General features: G+C 42.8%; 1 protein-coding gene across 8 annotated transcripts in view; it reads right to left on the bottom strand.

The window, feature by feature from the left end:
• Positions 1-18,891, bottom strand: part of EFCAB2 (EF-hand calcium binding domain 2) — a 132,994-nt gene that overhangs the window by 12,498 nt on the left and 101,605 nt on the right. For 3 of the 8 annotated variants that reach the window (XM_065935588.1, XM_065935595.1, XM_065935592.1), the window contains one exon: positions 14,115-14,475. The exons of the other annotated variants lie outside the window; for them this stretch is intronic. In XM_065935588.1, coding sequence (XP_065791660.1) covers positions 14,360-14,475 — 116 coding nt within the window. In that variant the 3' untranslated portion in view covers positions 14,115-14,359. Of the gene's footprint in view, positions 1-14,114; positions 14,476-18,891 lie in introns of those variants that run through there. 8 annotated transcript variants of the gene reach the window in all.

Raw genomic sequence — 18,891 nt, forward strand, 5'->3', positions numbered from 1 at the left:
TTAAGGAATTTTTTTTTTTAATGTTTTGGTCTTCTATACATAAACTAAGAAGAAAATAGACTCTCCCTTGATGTGAGTAAGGGTTTTGCCTCTGTCCCCAGGGGGAACCCCATCTAGATTGAAAGCCACCTAATATTTCAGGGGCTTTCCAGAGGACCCAAACCAGTAGGGTTATTGTGCCTCTTTCTTTCCTGCCCAGCAAAACGTGTCCAGAAGAGTCAAAACAGGCCTCTATTTTTTTTTTTTAAAGAAGTTTCCTTCCTTGGTGTTTGTGTGCATGATAATAAAATGAAAGTCCTGGTGCACTGGGAAGACCCAGAGGAATTGGGTGGAGAGGGAGGCGGGAGGGGGAATCGGGGAGGGGGAAAAATAAAATAAAATAATAATAAAATAAATAAAATAAAATGAAAGTCCAATTTTAATATTAATTCAGCTTAATTGTAATTTTAAAAGTTAATGAAGGCCTTTAGTCCAAGTTATACAATGGGCCAGGCATTCAAGATGAAACACGAGGGACTCACAGACTAAAAGGCAAGTCAGATGAATGAATAAATAATTGTGCTACAAAATGACACCTGCTATAAAAAGGCATATATATATAAAGGTACAGCACACCATGGGAAGCTAAGAAGAGAACATTTAGTGGGGTTAGAAGGAGTAAGGACAGGTCACCACTGTGAGCAGAGTCCAAAGGCATGAGGCAGTTCATCGTAGTGGTTAACCCACGACACAGACTTTGGAGCAGAGGAACCTGGATGTCAGAACACGGCCCTGGCACTGCTAGCTGTGTGCCAATAAGCTTATTAATTAACCTCTCTGAGCCTCAATTTCCTTATCCACAGAAAGGAGATAGAAATTTTTTAAAGTCAATGTGTTAAGTTACTACAAGGGTTACATTAAATAAACTAACAAATAAATGACCCATGCTCAATACATGTTTAAGAGAGAAGGCTCACGTGGAGGCAAGAACAACACATGTAAAGGCATGGAAGCACAAGAGGTCTTGCATCCCCGCCAGTGTACATGGACGGTCTTGCCAGGAGGGAGCAGGACAGGAGGCTGGAAAGGCTATCTGTGGGCAGTGGGGACCTGCGGAGGGTTTAATCAGGAGGGTGATGAGGAGACGTTACCTGTGCCCCTCACATTGCCCCATCTTGCTGTTCAGATGCTTGTCCAACTCTGCAACCCCATGGACTGCAGCACACCAGTCTTCCCTGTCCTTCACGATTTCCCAGAATTTGCTCAGATTCATGTCCATTGAGTCAGTGATGCCATCTAACCATCTCATCCTCTGTCATCCCCTTCTCCTCCTGCCTTTGATCTTTCCCAACATCAGGTGGCCAAAGCATTGGAGCTTCAGCTTCAGCATCTGTCCTCCAATGAATAGTCAAGGTTGATTGCCTTTCAGATGGACTGGTTTGATCTCATTGCTGTCCAAGGGACTCTCAAGAGTCTTTTCTAACACCACAGTTCAAATGCATCAATTCTTTGGCACTCAGCCTTCTTTATGGTCCAACTCTCACATCCATATATGACCACTGGAAAAGCCTCCCATTTCAATAACTGGTCTGACTTCCATGGCTGAGGGCTTCACAGGCTCCCTTCCCCCAAGCACTGCAGGAGGGCCGTCCACTGCTACAGTACTGGCACCTCTCCTTGATCCCAAACAAGCCTGATGAGAGTTGGAATATAAATACCCCTGCTCTCTCACCCCTCAGGTAGGATAAATCTGAAGCATGTATTCCACAGTGACTCCACTGGTTCCCCAGCAGGACTCACATTCCTGTTACTCACATTGGTACCTGGCTTGATAACACATCCCTTACTAGCAGGCTTCCCTTCCCCATCTCACTTCCCTACTTCCATGGTACCATTTCCTGAGATTACCTCTCAAATCAACCAAGAACCAGAATCCTTATCTCAGGGCCACTTTTTAACAAAACCTATACTAAGATGTGTGCCATGACCTTATCTGTTTAGAAAGATGCTTCTTGAAGCAAAGGGAGAAGGGATCAGACTGAGTGGAGCTAGAGGCAGAGAGTTAGCAGATCCCTGCAGTAACCGAGAAAGGAGGTTGAGTATTATAGGGGTAGACTGGAAGCGACACTTTGGAAACAGTGAGGCAGGTCCTTAATGACTGATGCATGTCACTAGGTTGGGCCAACAAGAGTTGAGGAAGAGCCTCCTCTTGCAGGTTTCCCTGCATATGAGGGACATGCAAGACATTCACTGGTGAAAGCCTCGGTGACAGGTTGGATCTCGAGGTTTACAACTGCAAGTTTTCAGCTTGGAAGTGGTAGATGAGACCATAGGGATGAATGAGGCCACATGGAGAGAGGACTAAGGAAGAAAAGCTAAGACTAGCATCCTGGGGACGCTAATATTTAAGGATAGGAATAAAAAGAGGCACCAGTCAGAGGTAAGAGACAGTCAGTCATCAACAAGGAGAGAATCAGTCAAAAGTATGTCTTTGAATCCACCAAGCATGAAACAGTGCAGTGAATTCAAACTGGTTAAGGCCTGGAGCAAAGTTACCAGCGTTGGCAGCTGCTGTGTTGGTGGTGATCTTGGCAGCAGCTTGAGCAGAGTGATGAAGGCGAAAAGCAAACTGCGGGAGCCTGAGAAACAGAGGGAAGTGTGGATGTGAGCTTAGAGAGGATGGAACCCTCTTTCCAACTGGTGGGCGTGATGGGATGGACAGAGAGAGAGACCATGGACCCAGAGGACTGGGCGTGGAGGATAGGAAGGGGAACACATCTAAGGGAAGGGAAAGCGTCGGTTTGTTTTGTTTTTTCAAACTTTAAACTTTTTATTTTATATTGGGGTATAGTTGATTAACAATATTGTGGTCGTCGCAGGTGAGCAGCGAAGGGACTCAGCCATACATATACATGGATCCATTCTCCAACTCCCCTCCCATCCAGGCTGCCACAGAACAGTGAGCAGAGTTCCACATGCTGCACAGTGGGTCCTTGTCGGTTATCCATCTTACACAGAGCTATGTGTACATGAGGGAAAGTGTCTTTTAAAAGACGGGGTAGACCTGAATAAGATTATGGTCTGAGAGAAATACACACACGGATAAAGGTAAAGACAAAAGGATAAAGAGAATATTTGACAGCGAAAGGTCAGCACTGAGGCAGCTGGGAGTGGGGGCAACTGCACAGAAGGAAGCTGGTTTTGAAGAGGGTGGGGATGTCTGAGAGCAGAGATTAGGAGGTTGGGATGCGTGAACACAAAGGTAAATTTAGATATTTAGAGGACTGCACACTGACTGATTTCATGCAGGGGAAACTTGGGCTGGCATGGGGTGGTAATGGAGAGCATCTTGAATTAAAGGGATACTTTGGGAAACTGAGGGCTGCCCTGGTGGCTCAGATGGTAAAGAATCTGCCTGCAATGGGGAGAACCAGGTTTGATCTCTGAGTCAGGAAGATCCGCTGGAGAAGAGAATGGTTACCCATTCCAGTATTCTTTCCTGGAGAATCCCATGGACAGAGGACCCTGAAGGGCTATAGCCCATAGGGTCACAAAGTGTCAAGACATGTCTGAGCAACTAACACTTTCACTTTTCACTCTGGGGAGCCTGTGGAGTGGGGGGAGGGGCAGAGAGAACTGGAAGGCCTGAGAACCAGGAGAGGGCAGTGTGGAGGCAGGAGCTGGGGCCAAACCCACAGAGCAGACACTCCAGGACACTCTGCCTGGCAGCTGCACCTTCTGGCCCTGGATCTTAAAGGTGCCATTTGGTCTTTGACGAAGGAGACTGAAGAGGATGCAAGCCTAAGGGTGTACGTTTTCTGTAAAATAAGAGGCCAGGTCCTCCGATCAGAACAGAAGGCCCAGGGGTGGGGTGGGAACTTGAAGAAGAGTTGTATAGATCTGGAGCAGCCTTTGATTTCATGTTGATTAATCAGGGGGTTGCTGATGGGATGCGGTGTGCAGTCTCAGAGAGCGTAGTCCGGGGAACAGCTTGATGGCCACTTGGCACCATAAAGTCTGTTACCTGAATGCACACACATTTCTTTTTCCACATCGTCACTCTTGGCTCCACCTCCACTTCTGCAACTTGTAAGTACCTCAAGCCAATAAAACCCCCCGTGCTGACCTTCCCTGCATGGCACCTCATAGATCTCACAGTGTCCATATCCGCTTGTGGACATGGTGGAATGACTCCCTGATCACCTTCCTCCCAGAATGGTTTTCAGTTACTGACTGTGCCATTTAGGCTCATGGGTCCCACTTCTCTCTGTAGGTAGAACTGACCCTGCCCACTCACCTTCACCAGTGCTTCATTGCTCTCGGGACTAGAGCCCTGGATCTTAGCCATGTATTAGGAGAATGTCCATCAGGGAATTAGAAATGCAGTCTTTCTCTGGAGTTAGGTTACCACTGTTTGGAAGTAGTTCTGTTTCCTAAGGCATATGAATTCTTAATCACTAGAGAAATTTTAAATTATCTGGTTAATCCTGATTATTACAGAAATTAACTCGAATCTCTACCTGGTTTACAACTCCAAACTCAGTGGTAACCAATATGTGTTGTCAAAAGACCAAATTTAAAATGGAAGAATGACAGTAATGATAATTTGCAAGTATGAGTTGTGTGAGTGATTTTCTTTTTAGTATATATTATTTTCACATACAATTTAAATATATTATTGATAAATATCAAAATATATTGTATGTATTAGTTGATTAATGTGTTTAGTTAGGGAATAATTGTACTCAGAATTATTATGAATTCTTACTGTGCTATTATAATTTATATAAGCTGTTATTCTAAATCACCGTTTCCCCTGTGACCTTATGATGTTTGAAACCTGTTTCATCAACCTGCAACAGCTTTATTAAATCAAGTCAAACCCAAACACTTCACTTCCACCTACGCTAAAGAAAAGATATACTCACCGTGACAGAAATAGCAATGTAACTGCTAATACAAACACTGTAAATGCCAGAAAATAATAAGGTAAGAAGAATGTTACCCAATGCAGCCTTGGTTGGCACAGGTGCCAAATGGGGGCTTATACTTCTGTTTAAGGACACAAGCAATTTCAAGCCCCACCTGTCATACACACAGGTAGAAAAATAAAGTGCATGTTTTTAAAAGAAATGAAGAAATACTTTTGAAAAATTAAAACAATGAAGCAAACTGCTGTATCCGTGCTAGTACAAACTGCATTTCAAAAAAGCCAAATGGTCCCTGAAGGAAAATTATCCTAAATAAAGGAATTGCAGCATATATATGCAAAAAAGAATTACAGGAGTTTTAAAAAATCACATTTCCCACTCCTACTAAACCATATTTATAGGCAAGCATTAGGGAAAGGTCGATGAGGAACATTATTTTGGCTGGATTACATTGACATCAATTGAACCTGAGCAAGTGACAAAAAGAGAGACGACAGACATTACATGCCATGAGGGAAGGCAGTAAAAACACACCACTTCAATGAAGTTGATTTGTGGTGGTTTAGTTGCTAAGTCATGTCCCGCTCTTGTGACCCCATGGACTGTGTAGCCTGCCAGGCTCCTCTTCCATGGGATTCTCCAGGCAAGAATATTGGAGTGGGCTGCCATTTCCTTCTCCAGGGGATCTTCCCAACCCAGGGATCAAACCTGGGTATCCTGCGATGTAAGCAGATTCTTTATCAACTGAGCTATGAGGGAAGCCCTATTTCCTACAAGGAAGCCCTACTTCAATGAAGCTGATTTATAAGAAAGCAAAAACAAAACTGACCTTGAACTTGATCAAGCCTCTAGATAAAACAATGGGTCTATAGAGAATACTGGGAAGAGAGGGACATGTCACTTAATACCACAGAAGTGCAATCAGACAAAGCCAAAATGTGCGGAATAGAACCAATTCAGAACCAATGGCCAGGGTTCTCAACAAATAAATGGCAAGAAAAAAAGTGAACAGGAGTGTTAGAGACCAAAAGACACATCAACCAAACTCAATGTATGGGCCTTGTTTGGATCCTGATTGGAATAAACCACTAGTAAGATGGCATTTATGAAACAATTGTGGAAATTTGAATAATGTTTGTGTATCAGATGTTATTAAAGAATCATTGTTAAGTTTTTTGTTACAAAAATGGTTTCAAGGTTGTATGGGAAAAAGAAGAGGAGATCCTTATCTGTTAAAGATATTATCAAAGCCCTTACAGACGTGATGTCCCAGAATTTGTTTTGAAATAATACAGCATGGGTGAAGGTTGAGGTCAGGAAAACTGTGGAGGGGGATAGATAAAGCACGATTGGCCATATGTTAATGGGTAGTGGCTACATGGGAGTCTATTCACGCCATTCTTTTTGTGAAATTTCTTTGTGAAAGGACAGGTAGTCCTTTTTTTAATCACCTAAACTGGTGATCGAGCTTCTCTGATAGCTCAATTGGTAAAGAACCTGCCTGCAATGCAGGAGACCCCGGTTTGATTCCTAGGTTGGGAAGATCTGCTGGAGAATGGATAGACTACCCACTCCAGTATTCTTGGGCTTCCCTTGTGGCTCAGCTGGTAAAAAAAATCCACCCACAATGCGGAAGACCTGGGTTTGATCCCTGGGTTGGGGAGATCCTTGGGAGAAGGGAAAGGCTACCCACTCCAGTATTCTGGTCTGGAGAATTTCATGGACTACATAGTCCATGAGGTTGCAAAGAGTCAGACACCACTGAGCAACTTTCACTTTCACAAACTGGTGATCAGTCCCTTGCAAAGATAGTTCCAAAGCTACTTGAACTTGGTTGCACCCCGTTCATAGACCCTTCTCTCATGACCCCACCTTCTCTATCAAAGCAAGCATCCTTTTAATTCTAACGTCCCCATAAAGGCACTTGAAACCAATTGGTCATTGTCTTCTGACTCTGCAGGTTCAGTCTACTGCCCCATGCCTCTTTTTACTCTGTGTTATCCCCAAACCTACCCTCCCTCCTTATGTCTGTTTTTATGGATCTTAGACAAATAATATGACTTCTTTTGCAGACACCCTCTTGCCAGCCTCCAGCAGCCCACGCTACACATAACCACTCTTCTCTCCACCTTTTCTTCAATGGTTCTCACTCCTGGTACCAGGAGTTTTCCAAGCCCCTAGCGGAAGCAGACAGTCTTAACCACTTGTCTGCCAGGGAAGTCCCAACAGACTTTCTTATTCCCAGAAATCCTGTACGTATCTGGACCCAGCCTTGTTATATAATTTTAAAAGATTGAGAACACAGGGGAAATATTTATATTCATCATTCAAGGGATATTTCCTGAGTGCTTTGTAATGGTAGATACCACTTATCAAGTCCTGGGCAGGTAGCCCTTAATCCGCAAAGCAACCTTGTGAAGAAGTGAAAGTGTTAGTTGCTCTGTCATGTCCCGATTCTGTGCAACCCCATGGACTGTAACCTGCCAGGGTCCTCTAACCATGGGATTCTCCAAGCAAGAATACTGGAATGGGTAGCCATTCCCTTCTCCAGGGGATCTTCCTGACCCAGGGATTGAACCCAGGTCTCCTGAATTGCAGGCAGATTCTTTACCAGCTGAGTGCTTTGTAATGGTAGATACCACTTATCAAGTCCTAGGCAGGTAGCCCTTAATGCTCAGGGTAACCCAACTAGGGTATCTACAAGGTAGATAAATTATCGCCATTTTATACTGGGCAAGAGGTACAGACACATCAAATGACTTTTCCCACTCACATGCTCTGTACCTGGCACAGCTGTAATCCAAAAGCAGGCCTATTATCCTCCCTAAGCCATGCTATCACTCTATTTTAGCATGAGCCTCAAGCCACCCCGTTCCAGAACATTCTTTCCCACGCAGAACTGCAGCAATACTGTCAATAGGAACACAAAAACCATTGTGGTTCATCCTATCACTTCCTCTAGGAAGCTCTCTGTGAGTTCCACCAGCAGAGCTGGCTGCTCTCTGCTCTGATACCAAAGCGCTTTGCTAGCATTGCTGAACAACTATTACTTGCTTGTAAACTTGTCTCCCACAAGAATGAAATCTCTCAAGGACAAGGACTATGTCTCCTACTTATTTTGGCACCTCTGGTGCCCAGAACAGTGTCTGGCATGTAGTGGGAATTCAAAAAATATTGACTGAATGATCAAATGAACTGCATTGGGAAACATGTTCCCATCCCAAGAAGCTAGTCATGGAGCAGATGGCCAGTTGGCTTCTTCTTCTGGCCTTGGTGATCATTCCTCACTTCTCATTTGCATGTTTATTTCCCCAGGCCCTACTTTTTTGCTTGAATGTCTATGACATCTCCTGTAACAGTTCTGTGCAACAGTGACTCGTTCTCACTAATCACCTTCTCCAAGCGATAATTGTTCAGAATGAAAGTGTACCTCTTAAATTCAGATCTGCCCACAGTGCTGTGTTTTGTGGGATCCATTTCATAGCAACCAGAGGGGTTCTTATATCTAATGGAAAACAATCTGTGAGGTTCAAATTTGGTGCCTCCTTGAGCTAATCCAATTGAATTCTTCAGTATACATGGTCATGAACTTTTAGAAAGTTCAAGGAATCAACAGAATGCAAATTTCAGGAAATCAATCAGATTATTTTTTGCCTGTCAGTTTGGCAAAATTAAAAACAAAAAAAAAGTGCTGATGCGGTTTGGGATATGAGAACAATCTTCCTCTGAGATAGCTTGAAAACACATTAACAGTAGGCTTTTAAAAAGGTCTCCAGCAGTTTAAAGTTGATCCAACAGTTCCACTTCAAGGAATATATTCTAAGCAAATAATAAAGATTTAACTACCAGGAGGTATATAGCAATTTATTATAACAGAGAAAATTTGAAAATTATTTAAATAACCAGGAATAAGAAATACACAATGGAATATTAGTCGGCTATAAAAAAGAACACATTTGACTCAGTTCTGATGAGGTGGATGAAACCAGAGCCTACTAGACAGGGTGAAGTAAGCCAGAAAGGGAAATGACCAATACAGTACATTAACACATATATATGGAATTTAGAAAGATGGTAATGATGACCCTATATGCAAGACAGCAAAAGAGACAGATGTAAAAAACAGACTTTTGGACTATGTGGGAGAAGGCGAGGGTGGGAAGATATGAGAGAATAGCACTGAAACATGTATATTACCATATGTAAAACAGATGACCACTGCAAGTTTGATGCATGAAGCCGGGAACTCAAAGTTGGTGCACTGGGACAACCCAGAGGGATGTGGTGGGGAGGGAGTTCAGGATGGTGGGACACCTGTACACCCAAGGCCGATTCATGTCAATGTATGGCAAAAACCACCACACTATTGTAAAGTAAATTAGCCTCCAATCAAAATAAATAAATTAAAAAAAAAAAAGAAATTAGTTAAATCAGTTAAGGTACATCCCAACAACTAGATGCCATTCAGTGGTTGAAATTTGTATTTCCAGACTTCCCTCATGGTCCAGTGGTTAAGGATATGCCTGCCAATGCAGGGGACACAGGTTTGACCTCTGGTCCAGGAAGATTCCACATGCCACGGGGCAATGAAGCCTGCAGGCCACAACTACTGAGCCCACCTGCCCTAGAGTCGGTGATCTGCAACAAGAGAAGGCATCACAATGAGAAGCCTGCGTACTGCTACTAGAGAATAGCCTGCCCACAGCAAGAAAGACTCGGCACAGCCAAAAACAGCTAAATAGTTTTTTTTTTTTTAAAAAACCTGATGCAGCCAAATAAATAAATATTTTTAAAAATAATAATAATTTCTGTCACACTCTAACCTTTAAAGCATTCTCACTTTCGTTATCTCAGACAGTGGCTGTTACACTTTAGCATGCATGAGACTCCCCTGAGGATGTCTGTGAAAATGTGGGTTCCTGGGCTGTACCTCTGGAGGGTCTGTTCTAGAGGTCTGGAATGGGACCTGGGAGTTTAAATTTCTAACAAGCACCCGCTCCCAGGTGCTTCTCAGCAGGTGATTGGTAACCTATACTTTCAGTAGGTGCAGGCCCAGGAGACTGTCACACCTGGCCCGAGGCAGGCACCTGTGACCAGGAGGTTCTCTGCCTACTTAACCTGCCCAGAAGAGACAGTGTAGTAACACTGATCTTCTACAGGGAACTGGCTATATAAATAAGGTAACTTTCTTAACTAGAAGCAGTTAGAAAAGGGAAAGGAAGGAAGGAGACTAAGCCCTAAATGCACTCCATTCCACAAAAAAAATGGAGTGAAAATCCTACCGGTGAAATAGTAGTGAAAATTCCTACCAGTGAAAATCCCAAACAGCCTGCCTGCCGTCTTGGACATTCTTCTTTGTCTCTTACCATTTGACACTTGGACACTGGGTACAGGTGAAAGGGACTCCATCTGCACTGCTTTTGGAAGGTGGAAGGAGAACTAGAGTGGGGCCCTTCATTTTCCAGACATAGGTGCACAGAAGGGAAGTGCCTGACCCAGAGTGGGTCACAGGCAAAACCAAGGTCAGGGTGAGAGGATCTCCCGATGCCAGGCTTGCACCCCAGCCCTGAGTGAGGGAGCTTCCCCAGCCCCGAGGGGTTGAGAGCAGACTTGGGTTTCCACAGGGCCCGAGATGGTGGGCCCTGCACAAGCCTGGAGTCACATGGGCAAGCAAATTTTCTACACAAGAGACCAAGCTCTCTTCTTGCCAAGATGATGCCATTGTGACTTCAACTGGATGTTGAGGGCTAAGGTGAGTGAAAGAGGTAAAATATGAATCAAAATGGCTAGAATATAAAGAAAATTGTTCCTTTTGCAAATATGCTACAATTATTCTGCAACTAGGAGATAAAATAAGATTTCTGTGGGAAGCCTGTTGCGCTTTTCCATGGCCTTATAAAAAACAAATTAATGTTAAAGATAGAAAAATGAATCATACATAAAACTCTTCTAATTACTAAAGAGATAAAATTTCCTTGAGACAGGGTGTGAAATTTGACATCAGTCAGAACTTCTGAAAGTATTCTAGAAGGTGAGACTTGGGGGTACCCAATCCTGAGGCATCCTTCCCCAAAAGAGAATTTGACTTTACCACTTATGAAGAATGCATGTGGACTGCATGCTCAGTCGTGTCCAACTCTTTGCGATCCCATGAATTGCAGCCCACCAAGTTCCTCTGTCTATAGAATTTTCCAGGCAAGAATATGGGAGTGGGTTGCCATTTCCACCTCCAGGGCATCTACCCGACTCAGGAATCAAACCCACGTTCCTGGGGTCTCCTGCATTGGCAGGTGGATTCTTTACCACTGAGACACCTGGGAAGCCAATTTATAGAGAGACTGGGGCTGATCCACCCACCCGTATTTCTCTGTCATGACCAGGGTCACAAAGGGTAATGGGCTCAGAGAAGACAACTCAGAGATGCCTTGTGGGCTCCAAACCTTCAGTTGCTTCCATCTCACCCAATGACAAACCTTAATCCTGAATCAATACAATGATCCATCATTTTTGCTCCTGAGTCCAAGTTACTGAAAATCCTCCCGCATTTCTTGAAATCTTTATATGGGCTCTTTCTCAATTCTTTCACCCATTTCCCACAAGAGGTATTTCCAAATTTTACCATTCTCCTCGAGCTCTCAGCCCTTTGAAAATAAATGTGCCTGCTTGTGTCCACCTTCCAAAAATAACTCCCCCAGCCTGCTCTCTCCAGCCCTGCATCTCCCCTCTTGTCACGGCCAAGTAACTGTCCTCCGTGCTCTCCTTCCTCCGGCTCCTCCCTCCCTGCTCCTCCACCCACTGGGCTCTGCACCCTGTCGCTTCACCCAGTCTTCCCCAGCAGAGGTTGTCAATGAACTCTGTTGTGACAGACATCTTTTCTGTCTTTAATTGACCTCGCCTCTCCCTGACATTTGACAGGGTTGGTTACTGCCTCCAAGTGCTTCTCTCCTACCTTGGCTTCATGACGCTTCTCCCCTGCTGGCCCTCCTCTCTGACTTCTTATTCCCAGTGTCTTGTGGATCCTCTTCCTCTGTCCTCTCTTAAATGCTGGTGTTCACCATGCTTCCCTGGGGCTCTCTTCTCTTTTCTTGCAAAGGCATGAACTACTATTTAAAAGCTGAGAACTCAGAGATTCATGTCTCTGCCCAGCTCTTCCTCCTAATGATCCAACTGATTATTGAATGTCTCCACCTGGATATCTCACTAGCTCCTCAATCCCCTGGTGTCCAGAGCCAAACTCATCATTTTGCCTACCAACCCCAACTGGCTCCTTGGCCCCCTGAATGAATGACACTACAATTCACCCACTGTCCAAGCCACAGACCTGGCATTCAGGCTTGACTTTTCCGAATCTCGCTTCTCCCACGAACCAAAGGGCTACCATCTGGTCTCCCTACTTCTAGTCCTCACTCTTCAAGTCTATTTTCCTTACTTACAAATGATCTTTCTCTATGATCTTCAGAAGATAGTTCAAACTCTTACACTAAAACGTTAACTGTACACTTAACCCAATATCCGGAGAAGGCAATGGCAACCCACTCCAGTGTTCTTGCCTGGAGAATCCCAGGGATGGCGGAGCCTGGTGGGCTGCCGTCTATGGGGTTGCACAGAGTCAGACATGACTGAAGCGACTTAGCAGCGGCAACCCAATATCCTTAATGATACAGCTCCTGACTGCCACCCCTCTTTCATCTCTCATGTCCCCAGATCTCCTCCATTCCAAACATACTGAACTATTAGTACTTTAAATTTCCAGACTGTTCCGTGTTTCATGACACCTCTGGATTTTTTTGTTTTTGTTCTTTCTGCTCCTCTTCTGAAATACCCTGCGTCCTGCTGCCCACTTAGTAAAACACTTATCTTGAAGTGAAATGTTACTTGTTCCAGAAAACTTTCTCTACTCAAAGTAATCTTTTGTCTCGGAGAAAGTTCCCCACTCCATGCTGAGTCAGCTGCCCTCTTCGGCACTTCCACAATCCCCTGAACATGCCCTGTCTGAAATGTGATTGCTGACTGCCTTGCAGGTCTCCCTCACCAAACTGTAATCTTGACTAGTTAGGGACTGATTCACATGCAACTCCAGTTCCTAGTACATTATCTAATGTTGTTGTTTAGTCACTAATTAGTGTCTGACTCTTTTGCAACCCCAAGGACTATAGCCTGCCAGGCTCCTCTGTTCATGGGATTTCCCAGACAAGAATACTGGAGTGGGTTGCCATTTCCTTCTCAAAGGGATCTTCCCAACCCAGGGATTGAACCTGCATCTCTTGCACTGATAGATGGATTGTTTACCACTGAGCCATCAGGCAAGTCCGACATTATCTAATAATTCTCAGTAAAGGTTTCATGAATGAATAAACAGAAATAGTCTCTTGAGTAGGAGCCCCCTGCATGTCTAGGAGGAATAATCACAAGCAACATTAAATGTCTATACGTATATATATATATACATACATATATACACACACACGCACATGTAGTGGTGAAGCACCTTTAAATAAAGGTCAGTGTGTATGTGTGTGTGAAAGAATGATACAAGTTATGGAAGATGACTCATTTTCCTTTACCTGACTTTCCCCTTTGCTTTTCCATTGTGATTCTTTGTACTCAGATAACATCATTCTGCTCTTTCAACACTTGTACCTCTTACACACCATAAAATTTCTCAATGTTCTTACTCAGCATTCAGAACAATATTCTCATGACAGGTATTCTGAATAGAATTCAGATTCTATTCAGAGATTAGAATCTAAGATTCTAAAAACCGCAAGAAAACTGCCACTTTCACACATTATCAGTTTCCAATCAGTCTTCTTTTCTCAAGGGTCAACCATCTCAACTCCTTTAGCTATGCCATAAGTGGCAAGTAACATGCTAGATCAGCCAATTTAAATTTTTACATACATTAAGTGACTATCATCTCAAGTGAGATTTGAAATTGGCACCCACACGAAATTAATTATTAATATCCATTTCAATGCCTCTCCTTCCCCACTCTGATTGAAGAAGGATTTGTTGTTTTAAAAAGAAGCTGTCATCACATTACTACTGATTTTCAATTTGTGGTCATCCTGCCCCATCCCAAGATCTTCATATGCTAAACTTTAGGTCTTTCTAATCAGTCTTCATTTTTGTCAGCTTAATTAATTTGAAAGCAACCTGGGTTTTATTGTAGAACATTAACAATAATCCACGGACAATGTTAAATATTTTATGAATAGCTTAAAAACAATGTGTTTAATTAGCAATGTGTCATTCCATTAGGCTAGACATGTTAAATAGATCTGTATTTTAAACTGTATGATCACCTTTAAAAAACAAAATATCTTGAAATAGTTGTCACAAGGCATTAATTAGCAATATGTAGGAGTTATAAAATAAAATGTGAAATTAACAAGGACGAGCAGTCTTTAAAATTATACTTTCAATTAGAAATTAAGTCTTTAGAGTGTCTAATTCTCATCTATCACCATCATTGTTATGTAGTCCTTATAATTAATTGAATTCGATTCTGGATCAATTGCAGCAGACAACATTTCTTCCATTTCCTCCTGAGAAAAAGGCTCACCTGGGAGGAACAAGAAGGGACACTCATCATTTACAATCATCTGATTTTTTTTTTCCTTTCTCTTTCCACTAGTCCACTGAATTGCCATAGAGCCCCACCATCCCATATTGTGTTGCCAGTTACTCTCCCTGCGGCCATGAAGCCAGCACATGACAGTCCAGAGGTTCAAAGAGTTTGCTATTGTACTCCTGGCAAATTTTGGAGTTATCTTACCTTGCAGATAGCATAGTTCAAGCAACCTTTAGCATCAATCATTTCAGCCAAAACAGCAGGACGACATGAAAACATCATAAATAAGGTTTTTTATTTATTTAAATTAAAATCACTAAAATTGCCAAAAAGGCAATTAAAAAGACTAACCTGAAGTCATAGTTTTATAGGAAGTCTAATCATTATCTTTAGTAAGCATATGAAGAAAGGATTAAATGACTTCTATGCAGAAAGGCTGAACAACATATAACATGGTTTAAAACTGTAAGAATGTCTATGAATATCCTCTAACGAGGGTAGGTTGATTTAGTGATTCAGGAGCACCCAGTGACCACAGATTCCATTCACCAGTCATTTCAAACCAATCCTCTTTGTTATAGTTTGGCCCAGTGCTACTGTCAAATGAAACCAAAAGTTGGATAGAAAATCTGTGAGCTTTAGTTGGGTTCAGACAACAACTGAAGGGCATCTTGGATACTGGTTTCACCAAGATGAAAAGCAAATTTAGGAAGAACATTGGAAAGGCTGTCATCTATTTAAGACAGAACTTTGTTCTGATGTTAAACCAAAATACAGAAACATCCAAATTGTCACCTTATTCCTAAAGAGTATTAATCCAAGCAGATAAATTACCAAGGCCTGAGAGTTACCTACCTTACGAGCTTAAGTCACCTGCTACTACAAACCATGCCTTCTAAGGTGGAATTCAGTTACTAACACAGAAATTATTCAAGCGGGGGTTTTTATCACGATGATGATAGTATTACCAAACAATGGGAACATGCGTGTGTTTTTCTGAAATCATGTTTACATCCTAAGGAAAGAAAGAAGGCCTAAAATGCCTAAAAAGACAAATTCTTAATCTTTCACGTAACCTGACTAAATCCACTGCCAATGAACTTTGATGGATATGGGCGTCCTTATGAGAACACTGACAACAAATATTTAACAAGAACCACTGTTTGCCAGGCTGATCTAAGTGCTTCGCAGATATTAAGTTAATCTCCAAACCACCTCATGAGAGGTAAGAACTGTGTATCCCCGTTTAGAGCTGAGGACACCAGTACACGAAGAAAACAGGAGGAACTGGATCTGCATGCCAGCAGAACAAGTCAAGGTCTAGGGACCACACTCGGTCGCTTGGAACAAGGCCTTGTTCACAGTGAAATTCAGAAGGTGGTCACTGCTTCCTCAAGCAAGGAAAGAAACAAGTAGTATTTGATTAAGGATGGGAGGAAAATAGCTTAATCATTAAAAGCACAAGCTTGGGAGCCAGACTGCCTGGGTCCAAATGCTCAACTGTTTCGTTAGCTTTAAGACACTAGACAAGTCCCTAACTTTTCTGTGTCTGTTTTCCTGTCTGTAAAATACTATCTGTCTCATGGGTTTGTCGTTGTTCTGTCGCTGAGTTGTGTCCGACTCTTTGTGATCCCATAGGCTGCAGCATGCCAGACTTCTTTGTCCTTCACCATCTCCCGGAGCTTGCTCGAACTCAGGTCCATTGAGTCAGTGATGCCATCACCATCTCATCCTCTGTCGTCCCCTTCTCCTCCTGCCTTCAATCTTTCCCAGAATCAGGATCTTTTCTAATGAGTCAGCTCTTTGCATCAGGTGGCCAAATTATTGGAGCTTCAGCTTCATCATCAGTTCTTTCAATGATATTCAGGATTGATTTCCTTTAGGATTAACTGGTTTGATCTCCTTGCAGTCCCAGGTACTCTCAAGAGTTTTCTCCAATACCACAGTTCATAGGCTTGTTGTGAGTATTAGAATTGTTATTATTTGAATAGCACTTAGAACATTGCCTGGCACATAGGCAGCAATATGTGTTAGTTCAGAAAAGTTCTTTTGAGATCTTTCCTGCTAATAAATACTACTTGACACCATATACATACCTAGACACATGTCAACTTCTATCCTGTAGGAGCTTGATTCAATGTGACTTATGTTCATCATATAACATCCTGGGCATTTAGAATGCATATTCTCAAACTGATTAATATTCTGTGGATATTGTGAAAAGCTGCACTGTCTCTGGATGCACTGTGGTCTGATTCCTCTATGTCAGTGAGTACCATTAACCTGAGGTATATCGTCAAGGCTGTATATTGTCACCGTGCTTAAATATTTAACTTATATGCAGAGTACATCATGAGAAACACTGGGCTGGAAGAAGCACAAGCTGGAATCAAGATTGCTGGAAGAAATATCAATAACCTCAGATAGGCAGATGACACCACCCTTATGGCAGAGAGTGAAGAGGAACTAAAAGGCCTCTTGATGAAAGTGAAAGAGGAGAGTGAAAAAGTTGGCTTAAAGCTTAACATTCAGAAAACTAAGATCATGGCATCTGGTCCCATCACCTAATGGGAAACAGATGGAGAGACAGTGGAAACAGTGTCAGACTTTATTTTTTTGGGCTCCAAAATCACTGCAAATGGTGATTGCAGCCATGAAATTAAAAGACGCTTACTCCTTGGAAGGAAAGTTATGACCAACCTAGATAGCATATTAAAAAGCAGAGACATTACTTTGCCAACAAAGGTCCGTCTGGTCAAGGCTATGGTTTTTCCAGTGGTCATGTACGGATGTGAGAGTTGGACTGTAAAGCTGAGCACTGAAAAATTGATGCTTTTGAACTACGGTGTTGGAGAAGACTCTTGAGAGTTCCTTGGACTGCAAGGAGATCCAACCAATCCATCCAAAAGGAGATCAGTCCTGGGTGTTCATTGGAAGGACTGATGCTGAAGCTGAAACTCCAGTACTTTGGCCCCCTCATGTGAAGAGTTGACTCATTGGAAAAGACCCTGATGCTGGGAGGGACTGGGGGCAGGAGGAGAAGGGGGCGACAGAGGATGAGATGGCTGGATGGCATCACCGACTCGATGGGCATGAGTTTGGGTACACTCCGGGAGTTGGTGATGGACAGGGAGGCCTTGCGTGCTGCAATTCATGGGGTCGCAAAGAGTTGGACACGACTGAGCGACTGAACTGAACTGAACTGAACCATTACCCTAATACCCACTACCCAGGTGAAAGCCTTGTTATTTTGACTCAGCTCCCATCTTTGTGCCCTGCACTTGGTTGCTCATCATACATAACCTGTGGATCTTGCTGCAGGCAGTACTATTGTATCAATCCCTTCTTTCCATTCCCATTGCCACTGCTAGATATAGCCCTTATTAGGATACCTTAAAATGAGGAACCAGCCTCCTAACTGGTCTCCCCCAATCTAGCCTCTTTCTTGCTCTTCTCACAAGCCTACCAGCACCAGGTCAACCTTCCCACAATCCCTCTTGCACTGTGCAGCTCACCTGTTCAAAACCCTGCAGTGCTTCTCCATTGCCCATAGGATAAAGTCTCCTGAGTCTCAGCCTCCACAATCAAGTCCTGGTTAGTCTACCTAGATTCATTTCCTACTGTTTGCCAACAAGACCCTCTGAGTTTTCTCAGTCTCCCAAAACATCATGCTCATTTATCATGCTACCAGTCTTTGTTCATGCTCTTTATCAATCGATGTCTTCCTCTCATCAGCTCCTTGATCCATTCTACCTCACTCATTCATTAATTTAACAAGCACTTGCTCAGATATATGATGTAAGGGAGTGCTATAATGCATAGTATTTTAGCCCTTCTCCTGATAACTCACCCATATTATTCTACCATCTTTAGAAACCTATTTTCTCTTTAACTCTTCCCAGACCAAGCTTTCCAGGCAGATCCAGATCACACTGATCTTCTGATATTCACTTTTTCCTACTATCTTACATTTTGAATTATTTTATTCCGTCCTGTAAGACTATAATCTCCTTGAGAAAGGGAGCAGGTTTTAGTATTATTACTCTCACTGTTTTTGCATCCCTTACCTACACATAGTAGGCACAACCCAGTAATGATTTGGCCATTTTGACTAAATTCATATTGCCTAATATAACCTAGTATTTATTTCCCTTAGCTTAATCCCTAAGCTGATGCTTTGAAACATCACATTTCCATCAAAGTTCATCCCTAAGATAATTTTAAGAGGGTCATGAGTTCTTGGGTGGCAGCTATGACAATTATGCCATTCTCATTGATCTCACCCTCTGTATTATCACCTAATGGTGGATCAAGTCAAAATGGTCAAACCAGTGGCACATGGAGACACAGTCTTAGTCTTCCGTACTCAAAATTTCATGCACTTCTGATTGTCTCAACTGATTGGCA

This window comes from Muntiacus reevesi, chromosome 5, assembly GCF_963930625.1.
Source record: "Muntiacus reevesi chromosome 5, mMunRee1.1, whole genome shotgun sequence".
Taxonomy (NCBI): Eukaryota; Metazoa; Chordata; class Mammalia; order Artiodactyla; family Cervidae; genus Muntiacus; species Muntiacus reevesi.